The 16853-nt window shown below is 48.3% G+C and overlaps 1 protein-coding gene across 1 annotated transcript in view; it reads left to right on the forward strand.

Annotated features, from left to right (window-relative positions):
• The window catches only part of SLC6A11 (solute carrier family 6 member 11), a 135945-nt gene that overhangs the window by 27110 nt on the left and 91982 nt on the right, over positions 1–16853 (forward strand). The window contains exon 5 of the mRNA XM_060631769.3: positions 1330–1462. Within this exon, the coding sequence (XP_060487752.1) occupies positions 1330–1462 (133 nt within the window). The remainder of the gene's footprint in view (positions 1–1329; positions 1463–16853) is intronic.

Here is a 16853-nt window from a genome sequence, read left to right on the forward strand (position 1 = left end):
TGCAGAATCAGGCCCTGAGCAGATTCCCAGGGAGACAGACACTGAGGGAGGCTTTCATGCTTGGTGGGATGGGAGCTGCTTGCTCAAAGGATGTTCCCAGAGTGCTGAGACGACTGGCGTGGTCCGACGGGGGTGGTTTGGCAGCCAGAATGGGGTTCGTGGAGCGAGTTTGGAGGGGGTTTGTGTTAGTGCCACGGTTCTGCACAATATGGAGCGTGGCGAGTTTGACTTTAAAGAAACACAAACCCCGGGCGTAGGCTCTGGGAGCCAGGTCTGTGTCAACCCTGAAGGATTGATGGGTTCTGAAGGAAGACTGTGGCTCGAGGCATTGACTCAGTGTAGCCTGGGGTCCTCCCCCTCCTGTGGCCTGGGCCTTCTGGGACATCCCTACTCTTGGCCTGCTATTCAAGGCTCCCAGGGATGCGTCTCTGTTTACGTTTTCTGCGATTCCCTTATGACCCCTATGTTCCAGTATTCCCCAATAATCCCATACTCTGTTTTCTGGCTTTTGCTTGTGCTATTCCCTCCATCTAAAACAATTTTAAGTCCCTTTCTCTCCTGGCTGAATCCCATCATCCTTTATGGTTTAGCTCAAATATCACTTCTTCCAGACTGCTTTCCCTAAACCCATGTATCAGTCAGCATTGGTTGGGTTTTGCTGCAATAACAAACATCTCCAAAGATCTCAGTAGCTTAAGGCTGCAAAGTTGCTTTCTTGCTCACACAACATCTTTGACAGAGGGTAGCAGGAAGGCTCATGTGTAGTCACTCAGGAAGTCAGGCTCCTAGGGGCTCCATCTTGACACATACTCTGTCATCACAGCAATAGTAGGAGAAGGCAACATGGTGAATCACCTCACCTGGCTCTGCAAGTGACACGGGTGCTATTGGCCAAAGCAAGTTCATTGGCTGCTGTTTAGTTCAGCAAGCCAGGGTTGTATAATTGCTCCCACTGAAATTCCCCACCTGGAATGTGTATGGACAGTCCTTCAGTCTCCTGGAGTCGTCAGGTGGGCTAGATGCTTCTCAGTCTTTCCAGAACCCCTCTACTTCTTCCGTTTTAGCCCTTGCCTCACTTACTGTAAACCATTCCTAACTGGTCTGTCTTTCCCCAATGAGTGAATCCACGAAGACAGAGGGCTGGGTCTTGTTCCTCACTGGGGTCCCAGCTCTGGGTTTGGCTTGGAGGAGATGCTTGGCAAATGGTGGTAGGGGAGGCAGGTGAATGATTGGGTGGCCTATTCCTGCTTCCCTATAGCACTAGCTTTGCCCCGGGTGGGATCAGGGTGGGTCTCCAGCCCCCGTGACTCTCCCCTCTCCCCTTCACAGGCGCCGGGTCCTGGCCATCTCAGGTGGGATCGAGCACATTGGGAACCTCCGTTGGGAGCTGGCCTTGTGTCTCCTGGCAGCCTGGACCATCTGCTACTTCTGCATCTGGAAGGGGACCAAGTCCACAGGAAAGGTAAGAGGTGCATCTTCAAGCAACTAGCCACCAGCAGGGGAGAACATGAGCTGTCCTTGTATAAGATCACAGGTGACCCAGAGAGTGCCCCGAGTTTGAATTATAAAAGTTAGCTCTTATGCTGGAAGGTAGGAGGAGCACTGGACTGGGAGTCCACTCAGGAGCTCAGAGCTAGAACCCAGTGCACCACTCACGTGCCACACACCTCAGGGCTGGTCAGTTCTGCCTTTTGAGCCTCAGTTTGCTTGTCTGTGAAATAGCAAAGCCTGTCCTGTCTTACTGAGAGCTCTGCAAGGAAAGGGGAGGTAAAATGCTTTGAAAACTGGAAGTGCTGAAGTACAACCATGTAGTTTTTGTAATGAAGACATGGGCTTCAGGCATGTGCCAGGGCAGGAAATGCTGGCTGCCTGCACTGATAGGCCCCAGGACCTCACCCACTAAGAGTCTGTGGATGGAGGGCAGCTGCGTCCATTTCGTTGCCTTGCCGTGCCATCCGTACTGTGTGGCCTCCGGGACCTGCATCTCCTCTCGGGGGGGGGGGGGGGGGGGAGGGGGGGCGGAGAAGTGGGAGGAAGCAGCCAGGTCTCAACAGCCCTGGCCAGGAAGTTAGCACGGCTCTCCCACTCACAGGCACCTGGCTGGAGCCTGAGGCATGGCCTCAGCTGCCTGCCAGGGAGGCTCAAGATGTAGGGGAACACGGGGGGAAGTCTAGTGAGCACAGCCATCTGTGCCATAAGAATCAATGCACATGTTGTACATGTAGCTCATGGACAAGTCCCGCCCACTCATGTGCTTTAAGGAAAAAAAAAAAAAAAGTAGAGATGCCTGGGTGGCTCAGCTGGTTGGGCGGCCTACTCTGATTTCAGCTCAGGTCATGATCCCGGGGTTGTGGGATCTAGCCCCACGTTGGGCGCCATGCTGTCAGTGGAGCCTGCTTGGGATTCTCTCTCTCCGCCCCCCCTCTGCCTCTCCCTGCTGGTGTGTGCACAGGCGCACACGTGTGTGCGCTGTCTCTCAAATACATTAAAATAAAAGCATAGTTGCCAACACTTAAAAATCAGGAGATTTCATGTTGGAAAAAGAAGTATGATTCTGGTATCCTTTGGAAAGTTGAAAGGTTTGGCAGCACTGGGCCTGCATGCCTACACAGCAGCTGGGTTGGCGGAGCTGAGCAGTAGCCACCGCCTTCTAGGGATACTCTGGTTGGCCACAGTCCTCACCATTCCCTATTGCCCTGACGCTCTAGCTGAATGTCAGTGCCAGTAGTTTGCTCATTTGTGCTATTCCATTTTTTCTTGTGGAAAAGGGGACCTGCAGCTTTTCTTATTCCAGTCACCCTGACCATCTCACTCCTTGCCTGCCTGTTTCTGGTAGGCATCACCTTTATTCTAAGCTGTTGGCTGGATCAGGGACTGGAGGTCAAACCTCTAAGGAGATGGGAACTTAACCACTCTGGGTCCTTTTACAAAAGGTGGTTCCCTCATTTCCCACAGTGGTAGGTATTGACTGGTGGGCATACCTACTGGGGGGAAATTAGGCGAGCAGAACAGAGATATTGACAAGTTTCCATGCTGAGGGTGGTAAGGGAGCTAAGGAGGTACTAGAAAGTAATCATAAATTTGCCTGGTGCACCAGAGAAAGGAGAACGGAGACTCATGTTCTGTCGGCCTAGATGATTTTGCTAATCTTTGCTTTCTCTAGTTTGCATCATGAAAACAATAGAATTTTTCTGTTTTTCCAAATCTAAAAATCAGTGCATTATTGATGTACTTCTTTAGACTACATACACGCTGCTCCTGTCCCCTTTTTTGCTGCCTCTTCTGGCTAAAGAGGAGGAGAATGACTTGAAGGAGTGAAGAACCAGAGTTTGGAATCAGGATTCACATCTGAGGTCTGTCACTCCCTAGCTGTGACCTTGGCACATCACTTAACTTTTCTGAGCCTCAGTTTCCTCTTCTGCAAAATGGGGATTGATCATTAAGTTTGTCTCATGGGGTGATTGCCAGGATGAGATGCAAGGATGCATATTTAATGCTTAGCGGAGTGTGTGACTAATAGTAAGTGCTAAATAATGGTGATTCTTAAAAATCTTATTATAATGATAAAATTTACTCATATGAGAAGTTGTTTCTGGGTATCTACTCTCTGCCTAGCATTAGTCAATGGATATCTAAAGGTGAATGAAACACAGCCTCTACCCTACCCAGTTAATATATGTGAGAGTGCTTTGTGAAGTGCAAAGGGAAGGGACACTGCTTCTACCATGATTACCACTTTCTTGGGAGTCAATGCCAAGGCCAGCAGGCTTGGCTGGCTAGCAGTTGTGTGTGGTAGGGGCGAGGGCCATTGGATAAGGCATTAGTGCATGCATGTACTTGGGTTGTCCATGTGGGCACATGTAGCCTTGAGCTCTTGGGCCCAGAACATGGGCCACAGCAAAATTTGGTTCCATTTGGCTCTTAGGAGGAAGCTGAGTCCCACTATAGGGCCACTTGCCATTGGCTGGGCTGTTGAGCCTGTGTGTTGAGAATTCTAATGCAGGGACTGGGTTTCAAGGAAGGACTAGCAGGCTGCATTCTTGGAGATTTCAAAAGAGACATATGGGGAAGCATGGGAGAGAACATTCATCCACAGCCTTCTGTTCGCTGCACACTCTGCCAGGCATTTTTCATCCACATTAGCACATGAGATCCCACAACCTGGGGAGATACTGCCTCGAGTTCATAGGTGGAGACCCAGAGGCTGAGAGATTGAGGAGCCTGGCCTGAGTTGGATGAAGACTGTGCCTCGGCACTGACCCCGTGCTGCTCCCATCTTGCCTGTCCTTGGACTCGATCAAATTTTAGAAGATTGTGATATTTTGAGTGATGTCCTTTCACGCATTCTGCCTGAGCCTACTTTCTCTCATCACTAGTAGGCATGGTAATGAGGGCAGTAGTACTTGTGATAGTAACGGGTGATGGTCATTGAGTGCCTCACATGCCCACTCCGTTTAGAACTTGAAACAAGCCCAGGAGACAGGGGCAGTCATTATCTCTGTTTCAGACGAGGAAACTGAGGCCTGGACGGAGTAAGTAACTTGCTTAAGGACCCTCAGGTAGGAAGCAGACCCCAAGCCTTGGTGGCCACGTAGCCTGGGCTTTGGATGAGAGTACTATCCTGCCTGCCCTCTGTGGTGTAGCGATAATGAGTTTTCTTATGCGCTGATTATAAAGAGGCAGTTGATGAGATAACATAGCACACAGTTGGGGCTCAGTGGTTGTTGGTTGCAGCTGTAATAAGATGGTGGTTTTAAGGGAAATGCTGAAATCCGATGAGCCAATTAAGCATTTTCCTGAAGGCTGGGTTTCAGGGGCTCTTCCCCTGTTCCATGCTCAAGACCAGGGTTAGGGGGCGCCTGGGTGGCGCAGTCGGTTAAGCGTCCGACTTCAGCCAGGTCACGATCTCGCGGTCTGTGAGTTCGAGCCCCGCGTCGGGCTCTGGGCTGATGGCTCGGAGCCTGGAGCCTGTTTCCGATTCTGTGTCTCCCTCTCTCTCTGCCCCTCCCCCGTTCATGCTCTGTCTCTCTCTGTCCCAAAAATAAAAAATAAAAAAAGTTGAAAAAAAAAAAAATTAAAAAAAAAAAAAAAAAAAAAAAAAAAAAAAAAAAAGACCAGGGTTAGCATCAGGATGGAATGTGGTTTTCCAGAGCTGTTGTGATTTCTCAGAAACCATGTGCTTTACCCCCACCCCTGACATTTTATTAGTGAAGAAATTTAGGCTCAAAGAGCAGAAGGGACTTGTCCAAGGCCACACAGGGAGTAAGTGACAAGTGTCAGGTTAGGAACTAGAGCCTGGTGGCCCAGCTCCTCAGCTCTTTATATATGATGAGGTTCTAACAGTTTAAGGAGACCAGGGGTCCCCCATCAGCACATGGTGTCTTCTCAGGAGAGGGTCTGTTGCTTTTCTTACTGTTTATTGTCCGCCTCACCTTGGACATAAGCCTAGGGTCCAAAGGTTTTTCAGGTTCTGTACAAAAACAGCTAAAAATAAACACAGGTCATATGAGTCTTCCTGAGTGGGAAGCCACCGCTCCTGTCTCTTGCCTATGACCAGAGCCACTTTCATGAGGCTGTCCAAGGAAGGAGAACCCTGTCTTTCTGCTCTTGTCCAGGCCACGACTGAGTTCCAGCCCACTTCCCATACTCAGATTTCAGCAGAAAATTCTGAAATTTCATTAGCTTGAGAAAAGTTTCCTGGCCCAGGTTTAACTTAATTCATTGAACGTGTCTCTTGCTGCTGGAGGCATGCATTACAGACTCACCTGTTAGCAGATGACTGTCTAAATGGAGGTTTGGGATCAGGTCACAAATGAGTAGATCACAGATGAGTCTGTGACGGGGCCATAGAGGAAGGCCCAGCCACCCTCTCCAGTGGCTCAACAGGCAGTGTGTGGGCTCCTGATCTGTGTTGATATTAGCATACCCCCCACAGATGGTCTCCGCAAATGTCCTTCAGTGCCCTCCCCTCCTGCTCCCTGTTTGAGTACTTTACGGTCTTCTGACATCACAGAGGCCAGCATTCAGGATGTCCCCAGGGTCAGAGTGAGCAGCATCTCCTGTCAGAAGAAGCTGCTGTGGGTTGGAAAGACACAAACTAGATTCAAACTTCAGTACGTAGCAAGGTGCCACCTAACTGTTCTTAATAAACATTTGTGGAATGGATGCATTTCACCTGTGCCTGGGGTGCCCTGCAAGGTGCTGGGATCCAGTAGAGAGGGTGGTGGGCCATCTTGTCCCCATAGAGTGTGCCTAGCAGGGCAGGCACAGACAGATAAGCCATTGCAATTTAGTGTGTTAGTGCTAGCATTCACAATAGAACAGCTAGAGAATCAGATGCTGTGAATGTGGGGATTCTAATGGCTGCATACTGGCTCTGGAATATTGGAACATAGCATGTCAGAGCTGGGAGGCATCTTGGCTTTTAAGGTCAAACCCTATTGTACAAATAAGAGAGTAGAGGCCCAGAGAGGTTGCAAGGTTTGCTCAAGGCCACCCTGTTTGGAAGGAGCAGAGCTGGGATTCAAGCCTGGGTCTGTCTGCCTTCCCTAAGCCTGATCCTCCTCTGCTCTCATGCCCTCAGCTGGGAGTTCATGTGCAAGTTCAGCGTGAGCACATTGATCATAGTTCTAAGCACACAGTAGGTGTTTATTTCCCTACCCCAAGGCAACAGCTATGGTTTATTTCTGCATAGCTTTTTTTTTCCTCTCTTTAGGCACAATTCCAAATTCTAGAAGTCTGAATTAGAAAAATAAATAAAAACCTTTCTCAATTGTTAATTAAATTCTGCCAAGATGTAGGATTCTAAGATACTTGATTTCTTCACGAGGAAACTTCCAGGCTGTTTGTAACTTGTCATCTTCTGCATGATAAACAGTTTTACTCCAGATAATTGAAATCAAGTGTTCACAACATGGAGACATCTTTGTGATTTTTCTGTGTCCTTGGTTTTTTTAGTTTGTTTTTAAAGACTTTATTTTTAAGAGCAGTTTTAGGTTCACAGCAAAATTGAGCAGAAAGTACAGAGATTTCCCATGTATCCCCCTGCCCCCACACACGTGTCACCTCCCCCTTTATCGACACCGACCACTGGAGTTGGACATTTGTTACAGTTGATGAACCTACCTCATCATCACCCAAAGGCCCTAGTTTACACGAGGTTTCAGTCTTGTTGTACATTCTGTGCATTTGGATAAGTGTATAATGACACGTACCCACCATTATAGTATCCTACAGAATAGTTTTACCACCCTAAAAATCTTCTGTGCCCCACCTTTTCCTCTCTCCTATCCCTAACCCCTGACAACCACTCATCCTTTTTTTTTTTTTTTTTTTTTTTTACTGTCTCCATAGTTTCAACTTTTCCGGAATGTCATTATCATTGTAATCATACAGTATGTGGCCTTTTCAGATTGGTTTCCTTCACTTAGTAATATGCATTTAAGGTTCCTCCATGTCTTTTGATGGCTTACAAGTTCATTTCTTTTTTTTTTTATGCTTTTTTTTATTTTGAGGGGCAAGGAGGGGCAGAGAGAGAGGGAGAGAGAACCCCAAGGAGGCCTCCAGGCTCAGCAGGGAGCTTGACATGGGGCTGGATCTCATGAACCATGAAATCATGATCTGAGGCAAAATCAAGAGTCGGACGCTTAACTGACTAAGGCCCAAGTGCCCCCCAAAGTTAATTTCTTTTTAGCACTGAATAATAGTCCATTGTCTGGATGTATCATGGTTTATCCATTCACCTTAATTTTTTTTCTTTGATAGTTGACACACAATGTTACATTCGTTTCAGGTGTCCAACATAGTGATTGGATATCTCTATATGTTATGCTGTGCACACCACATGTGGACTTACCATCTGTCACCATACAACACTATTATGATACCATTCATATGCTCCCTATGTCTTACCTTTCATTCCTGTGACTTACTCATTCCGGCCTGTGCCTCCCACACCTCTTCACCCATTTTGCCTGTCCTCCCACCCCCTCCCCTCTGGAAATCATCACTTTGTTCTCTGTATTTATAGGTCTGATTCTGCTTTTTGTTTATTTGTTCGTTTTGTTTTTTAGATTCCATGTATGAGTGAAGTCAAATGGTATTTGTCTTTCTCTGTCAGGCTTCTTTCATGTAGCATTATACCGTCTACATCCATCCATGTTGCTGCAAATGGCAAGATTTCATTCTTTTCATAGCTGAGTAATATTCCATTGTGTATACATACCACATCTTTATCCATTCATCTGCTGATGGATACTTAGGGTGCATCCATATCTTATCTATTATAAATAATACTGCAATTAACATAGGGTGCGTATCTATTCACCTACTGATAGACATTTTGGGTACTTCCAAGTTTGGCAATTATGAATGAAGCTGTTATAAACATTGGTGTTCAGATTTTTGTGTGGACATCAGTTTTCAACTCTGGATAAATACCAAGGAGTGTGATTGCTGGATTGTATGGTGAGCGTTTTGTTTTATAAGAAGCTACCACTCTGTCTTCCATTTCGCATTCCCACCGGCAGTGAATTACAGTTAGTATTGCCCCATATCCTCGCTAACATCCAAGTGTTTTGGATTTTGGCCATTGTCTCATTATTTTAATTTTCATTTCTCTGATGACATAATACAGAGCATTTTTCTTATGCCTACTTGCCATCTGAGTATCTTCTTTCGTGAGGTGTTTGTTAAGGTCTTGGGCCCATTTTTTTTTTCTTAATGTTTATTTTTATTTTTGAGTGAGAGAGACAGAGCATGAATGGGGGAGGGGCAGAGAGAGAGGGAGACACAGAATCTGAAGCAGGCTCCAGACCCTGAGCTATCAGCACAGAGCCTGACACGGGGCTTGAACCCATGAGCTATGAGACCATGATCTAAGGCCAAGTCAGATGCTGAACCGACTGAGCCACCCAGGTGCCCAGAGCCCATTTTATAATCAGGTTGTTTTCTTATTGTTGAGTTTTAAGTGTTGTGTGTGTGTGTGTGTGTGTGTGTGTGTGTGTGTGTGTGTTTTGGATAACAATCCTCTATTAGATGTGTCTCTTGCAACTATTTAAAAAAATGTTTTTTAAATGTTTATTTATTTTGAGAACGAGAGACACAGCACAAGCAAGGGAAGGGCAGAGAGGGAGACACAGAATCCGAAGCAGGCTCCAGGCTCTGAGCTGTCCTCACAGAGCCCAACATGGCTCTCAAACCCATGAGCTGTGAGATCATGACCTGAGCCAAAGTAGGACAGATGCTCAACTGACTGAACCACCCAGGTGCCCCTCTTGCAACTATTTTTTGAGCTTATTGTTCTTTAAATCTTTTTTTAATGTTTATTTTTGAGAGAGAGAGAGAGAGAGAGAGAGAGAGACTGAGACAGAGAGATAGAGTATAAGTGGGGAAGGGGCAGAAAGAGAGTGAAACACAGATTCCGAAGCAGGCTCCAGACTCTGAGCTGTCAGCACAGAGTCCATTCCAGGGCTTGAACTCACGAACTGTGAGATCATGACCTGAGCCGAAGTCAGATGCTTAAGTGACTGAGTCACCCAGGTGCCCCTAAGCTTATTTTTTTTTAATCTTTCAACATTTATTTGCCCTTGAGAGGCAGACAGAGTGAGGGGGGAGAGGCAGAGAAAGGGAGACACAGAATCTGAAGCAGCCTCCAGGCTGTCAGCATAGAGCCTGACATGGGGCTCGAACCCACAAAGTGTGAGATCATGACCTGAGCTGAAGCTGGACACTTAACCGACTGAGCCACCCAGGTGCCCCCCTAAGCTTATTTTTTAAACTAGTCTCTGCAGCCAACATGGGGCTCCAACTCACGACCCTGAGATTAAGAGTCGTAGTCTCTACCTACTGAGCCAGCCAGGCACCCCTCTTGCAACTATTTTCTCCTAGTCTTTGGTTTCTCTTCTTACTCTCTTGACATTATCTTTGGCAGAACAGAAGTTTTCATTTTAATGAAGTGTATCTTATCACCTGCTTCATGGATCCTGCCTTTGGTGTTGTGTCTAAAAAGTCATTGCTGTACCCAAAGCCACTTAGGCTTTCTCCAATTATCTTCTAGGAGCTTTATAGTTTTATGTTTTATATTTAGGTCTATGATCATTTCGAGTTAATTTTTGTGAAGGATGTAAGGTCTGTGTCTAGATTTATTTATTTTTTGCATGTGGATGTCCATTTGTTGAAAAGACTATCTTTGCTCTGTCCTTATTTTTTTGTTTTTATTCATCAACCAAATTCATCTTGACCATCCCTGCCACCCACTCCTCCCCTGGTCTCATAAGCCTGAAACCACCAAGGCATTTTTGACAACTTCTCCCTTTATGTCTCATGCAGTTATTGACCAACTCGCCTTTTGTAATTACCCTGGCAAACATCCTGTCCTCTCCATTTATTGTCCATCCATCTACTCACCCACACATGCAACAAATATTGAGCCCTCAGTAGCTCTTCAGTACCTCCAGAGTGAAAATTGCTCTTAGGATTTCCCATTTGTACAAACATATTGCTGACACGCAGAATAATACAAATGAAATGCTGTATATTCTATGAAACAGCAATTTCAAATAACTTCTGTATGCTCCTGTCTTCATTCTATTTTATCAAATGACAGCATGTGAAGCAATGTTGTGGTTTTGCAATATTTTCCTGGTACCTCTATGCATATTTGTTGAAGATGGAAAAAACTGGTGATTACTGGTTGTCCTTCCTTTGTAGCTTTGCTAAACCTTAGTCTAACTCAGGGAGTAGCCAGATCTGGCCAAAGGCCTGTTTTTGTACATAAAGTTTTATTGGAACATAGCCACATCCCTTCCTGTAGGCATTGTAGGTGGCTGCTTTTGTGCTACTGTATAGCAGTAGACTTGAATGGTTGTGACAGAGACGATGTGACCCACAAAGCCTAAAATATTTACTCTCTGCTCCTTCACAGAAAAAGTTTGTGGATCTGTAATTTTTTTAAGTTTATTTATTTATGTTGAGAGAAGGGGGGGGAGGGGAGGAGTGCAGAGGGAGAGAGAGAGAATCCCAAGCAGGCTCTGCACTGTCAGCACAGAGCCTGATGCGGAGCTCGAACTCACAAACTGTGAGATCATGACCTGAGTTGACATCAAGAGTCAGCCGCTTCGCTGACTGAGCCACCCAGGCGCCCCAAGTGGGTCTGTAATCTGTGCAACTAATTCACGCAGACTCTCTGCCATCTAACAAGAAACTAATATAAACTGCTGTCACCCAAAACATGGATGATTTCAAACACTGCAAAGCGTTAGTGATAGCTGCAGTGCAGAGGTTTTCTGAAAGGTCCTTAAAATCTCACCCCAGCCTTTGTAGCCCGCAGATGTGCTATTTCTTGTGTCCAAATGCTCACTTGCTATGGATGTTACTCATTCACTCATTAATTCATCCAGTGAGTGTTGCATACTTACTGTGTGCCAGGTACCAGGCTGGGGGTTCTTCTCAGCGGTGGGTAATCCAGACCGTGGAGTTACGTCCTGCTGGGGGAGATGCAGAATGAATAAGTAACAGAAATGCTATGGATGGAAGACAAGTGGGGCTGGGAGAGAAAAGAACAAGGGCGGGGGAACCCTTCGCAGGGGTCAGAGAAGCGTTCCTTCAAGAGAGGTGTCCATCTGCGATGGGAAGGACGAGCAGGGCTTGGCCGGGTGAGCAGCACATGTGAAGTTTTCAAATGGGAAGGATCTGGTGAATGTGCAGCGAAGCAACTGGGAGTCCAGATAGAATCGGTGATGGCATGAGATGGGGCAGGGGAAGTCGGCAGGGGTCGGACCTTGCAAGTCATGGGGAAAGGGCAGGATTTTATTCTAAGTGTGATGGAGAGCCCCTGAACGTTTTTAAGCAGCATGATATGATGTTCATCCTTAAAAGCTGATTCTGGCTGCCTGTTGCAAGTGGATGGGTGAGAGACAGGCTGTGGGAGCCCTGTTAGCAGGTGACCAAGGCAGAGGTAGCAGCGGAATGGAGAGAAGTGGTCGCATCAGTCGACTTTTGGCGTGGCATCCTTGTTCTGTGGGGCCAGAAGGTGCACAGGGGTTCGAGACCTTAAAGTCCTTTGACTGTGGAATGGGGGTGGCTGGCCCAGCTTTGGTCCCGGACACTCTGCCCTCTGCAGGCAGCCGTCCTGCCCACCAGATAGTCAGGGTGTCCCCTCATGCTGCCCCCCACTCCCTCCCCATCTGACTCCTGGTTTTTGCTCTCTCCTCTGCCCAATTTCTTCCTCTGTCCTCCTCTTGGTGGATGATTTATGGATTTTTCCCCCTCATTTCCTGGTCTCCAGGAGCAGAGGTTGGGAGGGGAGGGCACTGCAAAAACAATTCTGGTCTCTTCCCCGCCTCCTACTATTGCCACTTTAAAGGAAGCTGCAGGATTAGCTGGGATTTTAAGAAGAATCCTGCCTTTTCACTGCTTTGGGGCTCTGTTTTTATTCTTTTCAGAGCTCTAGGACACCAAGGCAGGAGAAAAGAAAACACACACACGCGCGTGAGCGCGCGCGCACACACACACACACACACACACACACACACAGAGAAACAGCTGCAAATAGCCTTGAATTGATTTTTTTTTTCTTCCCCTTCCTTCATTCACCAACAAGTAGAAGAATTGGAGGTGGCACAGGACTCTTAAACAGCCCGTGTCGTCTGCATGATGTTAATAGTAAAGCAAATGGTTAAGTGGCACTTTGTTCCAGGCCCTGTTCTAAGGCTCTAATTACATTAACCTACTGAGTCCTCACAATAACCCTGTGAGAAAGGTGTGACAATTACCCCATTTTGCAGATGAGAAGACCAAAGTTCGTAGGGCTTAAGCTGTGTGCCCTAAGATCCTGGGGGGACCAGAGCCTGTTGGGATGGGGGAGGAACAAGGTGGGGCCCCTGGGCAGGTGAGGGCACCCACTCCAGGCGGTCTGCCCTAGAGCTGCCTCATGGACGCACAGCCCAGAGGGGCCCTGGGAGGCTCCTCCCCAGAGTGTGTGCCTTCCCCCCCCCCCCCCCACCAAGGCGGGTTAGAGCCGCCAGCGGGGAAACCACCAGGAGCCCCACACAGAAAATTTATTCTTCAGGAGCACCCTCTAAAGTGGCTAATGGATTCAATGAGGCATAAAGCAGGAGTAAAGGGGGCAGGGGAAATAAAAGGGAAAGATGTGTGAAAGGGAAGAGAACAGGCCCAGGGAAGGAACTGGGCAGCGCTGTCTCTAGGCCCTCAAGTGGCCTTTGTTGCAGCCTGAAGCAAGTGGGGACGGCCTTGGTGGCAGGGCTCTCCCAGTGGCCCGGCTGATGTCTGCATTCAGAGAGGAAACTAGAGCGCTCATGAGCTGCATGCAGAGAGCCCAGGCAGCCGGCGCAGGGAGGTCCCTGCCCTTGGGCCCCCAGAGCCCGAGGACACCCGGAGCCTGAGCCGCTGCGAGGGGGCTTTTGTGCCCAGTTGGGAGTGCTTCTCCCACAACTGTGGTTTGGGGAGAGCTGTAGATTGTCACATTAAGTCAAAGGAGTTTAGCATCTTGATTCAACCCTTTCTTTGGCCTTGAATGACAGCGCGTCACCTTTAGCGGGAACCCTGGCAGCGAGGAAGGTTGGAAAGGAGGGAAGCTTTGCGACTCAGTAATACCGTCTTTATTAAAGCACAAAGGCCCCCCAAAGTCCCAGTGGTTGCTGGATGGGAGGGGCTCTGCAGGGCTGGCCGCCTCCTGAGAAGGCCCTTTGGAGCACTGCACGGGGGACCTGGCTGGGGGCAGCGGGCACTGTTAACCCTCATGGAGCGGAGCACCTCTGGGGACCTGGCACGCTTGGAGCCCACCCGCATGCGTGGCCTCCCTGGGAATCAGGAGCCCACCCTCCCCTATGGCAGGCACGGAAGAGTCAAAGTGGCTTTGCTGTCAATGTGAGGCCAAGAGCAGTGCTTTTGGAAAACTAAACCAGAAGCAAGTGGGTACTTATTTTGTGCCTACTGAATGTCAGCACCGTACTAGGCATTCACAAAAGAATTGTGAGCTATGTATCCTGCCCACAAGAATCTGGCAAAGGAGATGAAGAGAGATAGCAATTAAGAGGAACAGAATAAGCCAGCGTTTGGGGTCCAGAGTCCTACCCCACTACTCACCAACTGTGTGATTCAGTGCGTGCCACCATGACCTTGTATGGCTGTTCATATCACTTCATCTCTCAGGGCCTCGGTTTCCTCTTCTGTCAAGATTAGCATGACAAGTGCAGTGACAAGTTGGTAGCTGTGCTGATGTCACTAAAGAGAGAACAGATGAGGCAGGGGGTCCTGGCAGCCAGAGCATGCTGGAGGGGGAGGAAGACAGGAAAGGGGTCAGAGTGTCTAGGAGGTTCTGGGTAGGGGTGAACGGGAAGGGTGATGAGCATAGGCCCAAAGGGGACTTTGGGGGAGCATTGAGAGGTCATGTGAGCCTGAGCAGACTGTGGAGTGGATGGCGAAGCAGGGGGCTGGCAAGTTACAGTGCACCTGCTTGCTCTTGGCTGGCGGCAGTGTAGTGTAGCTGGAATTGACAGGGAGCCGCTGTCTTCCTCCAGAGCCCCTGCTAGATCCCTCCTTCCTCCCTATCCCTGTGTCAGTCAGGGATATTGCCACTGTGTCAGTCAGCATTCAGCCAGAGCAGCAGAACCAGTAGGCGATGTAGAGATTTTGTGCGAGGCACTGCTGATTGTGGGTGCTGGCCGGGCAAGTGTGAGGTCTCTAGGGGAGGCTGCAACTCTTGAGCAAGAGCTAATACCACTGCCCACAGGTACCACTTCTTCCTTAGGGAAACCTTGCTTCTGTTCCTGAGGCCTTGTAGCTGATGGAATCAGACCCACCCAGATCATTTGGGATAATCTCCCTTATCATCAGTCAGCTGCTGGTGGACCTTAATCACATCTACAAAACACCTTCACAGCAACACCTACATTGGTGACTGTAGCCTAGCTACCTTGCACACTAGAGTCCTTCTCGTGCCATCATCCAGAGGTGTCCTACCCACCTGGCTGATAGCACAGGGGCTACCCTCCGTGCCCCCTGCCCAGGCCCATTGTCCACCACTGCCAGGCTCAGCTTCCTTCACCATGGCTTTCATTGCATCACTTCTCTGAGAACTCTGGAGCAGCCCCCATTACCTGTAGCACCCACTCTGGTCTCTCAAAATCAGCCAACCAATATCGTAGCACTGAGTATTTTTGGGTTTTGTACAGTTCCTTTTCCCTGAAATCTCCTTTCTCCTCTGTTGTGAGGTAAATTAATAACCATGCAGCTTGGATGTCACTGCTTCCCTGGGATCATCCCTAGCACAGGGATGTTTCATAACTGCCTGTTTACTTGTCTGCTTACACTCCAGCCTCTAAACTTGTTTGGAGTTGCTATCTGCAGTCCCAGGCACAGGGCATGCTTAATAAATATTTGCCTCTCCGAGTAAGAAGTCTCCCTGAGCTCACAAGCCTGGCAGTCATGAGACAATGACAGGCAAACTTGGGCCGGCTGCATGCTGCTGGCAGGTGGCTGCCATCAAGGGCCACCGGAGGAGTTCAGAGAAGGCCCGGAAGGATGAGAGTGGAAGGGGTCTGGAAAGCTTCCTGGAGGAACAGGAGATATCAGGGTAGGGCATAAAAACAGCAAAAAGAGGAAGCAGGAGTGGGAAGAAGGCACGGTGCTGCCCGTCACCCTGCCAATGCCCGTTACTTGCCAGTGACACAGGGAGGACTGGCGGGGTGAGAGGCATAGAGGCAGGGAGGCAGGTTTGGGGGGAAAGCTAGCTTGCAGTGAGGGAGACTTAAATCTCCTCCATCCAATGAGAACATTCCCCAAATGCCAGGGAAGGATTCAAGCTAGACCTTCAAATGTGGGCAGAATGTCAGGGTGGGAGGGAAGGCAACCAGACACGAGGGAAGAGCTGTTGGCGGGGAGTGTCTTGCTGCGGGAGGCGGGGAGTGGACCAAGGTTTTCTGGATGGTTGAGGCTGGTGATTTTGGCAGAAGTTTCACACTTTTTAACCTTCCTATCAAAATCACCTCCCATGGGGATGGGAAACCATATGAATAAAGTATTTCCTTCAGCATTTTCAATGGTGTAAAAAAAAAAAAAAAAAAAGGATCCTAAGAGCCCAACAGTCATGGAATAGCTTATTATGTCATGGGATATTTACTCGGTGGAATTTAAAAACAGCTTTTGGCAAAATGGGGAGAACATGCTTTGCGAAGGACTGTTAAATGGAAAAGGTACAATATACAATATTGAATTACATCATGTTATGATTAAACAAGGTATAAACTCTGGTTATACGTGTATAAGGATCAGAAGGCAGCACAGGAACATTCTGGGGAAACTAGCCTTTCACTTTTAAATACTCAGTGCTATGATATTGGTTGGCTGATTTTGAGAGACCAGAGTGGGTGCTACAGGTAATGGGGGCTGCTCCAGAGTTCTCAGAGAAGTGATGCAATGAAAGCCATGGTGAAGGAAGCTGAGCCTGGCAGTGGTGGACAATAGGCCTGGGCAGGGGGCACGGAGGGTAGCCCCTGTGCACTCAGCCGGGTGTGGGTAGGACACCTCTGGACAAGAGTGTAGGAAAGACTCTATAATGTGCAAGGTAGCTAGGCTACAGTCACGTGATTCAAACACCTGTGTTAATGTTGCTGTGAAGGGGTTTTGTGCTTGTGATTACGGTCCACCAGCAGCTGGCTTACATCCTTCCCCCCTCCCCCCCCCCCCCCCCCCCCGCTTTCCTCTCTTCTTTTTTCCTTCTCTCTTTTCCTCTTTCCCTTCCTCTTCCCTCCTCATTCAGTGAGTGAGCATCCATTGCTTATTGTCAGGGGCTCTTCTGCATTTCCTTATTTCTTGTTAGTTGATTCAATCAG

Source organism: Panthera onca, chromosome A2 (assembly GCF_046562875.1).
Source record: "Panthera onca isolate mPanOnc1 chromosome A2, mPanOnc1 haplotype 2, whole genome shotgun sequence".
NCBI lineage: Eukaryota > Metazoa > Chordata > Mammalia > Carnivora > Felidae > Panthera > Panthera onca.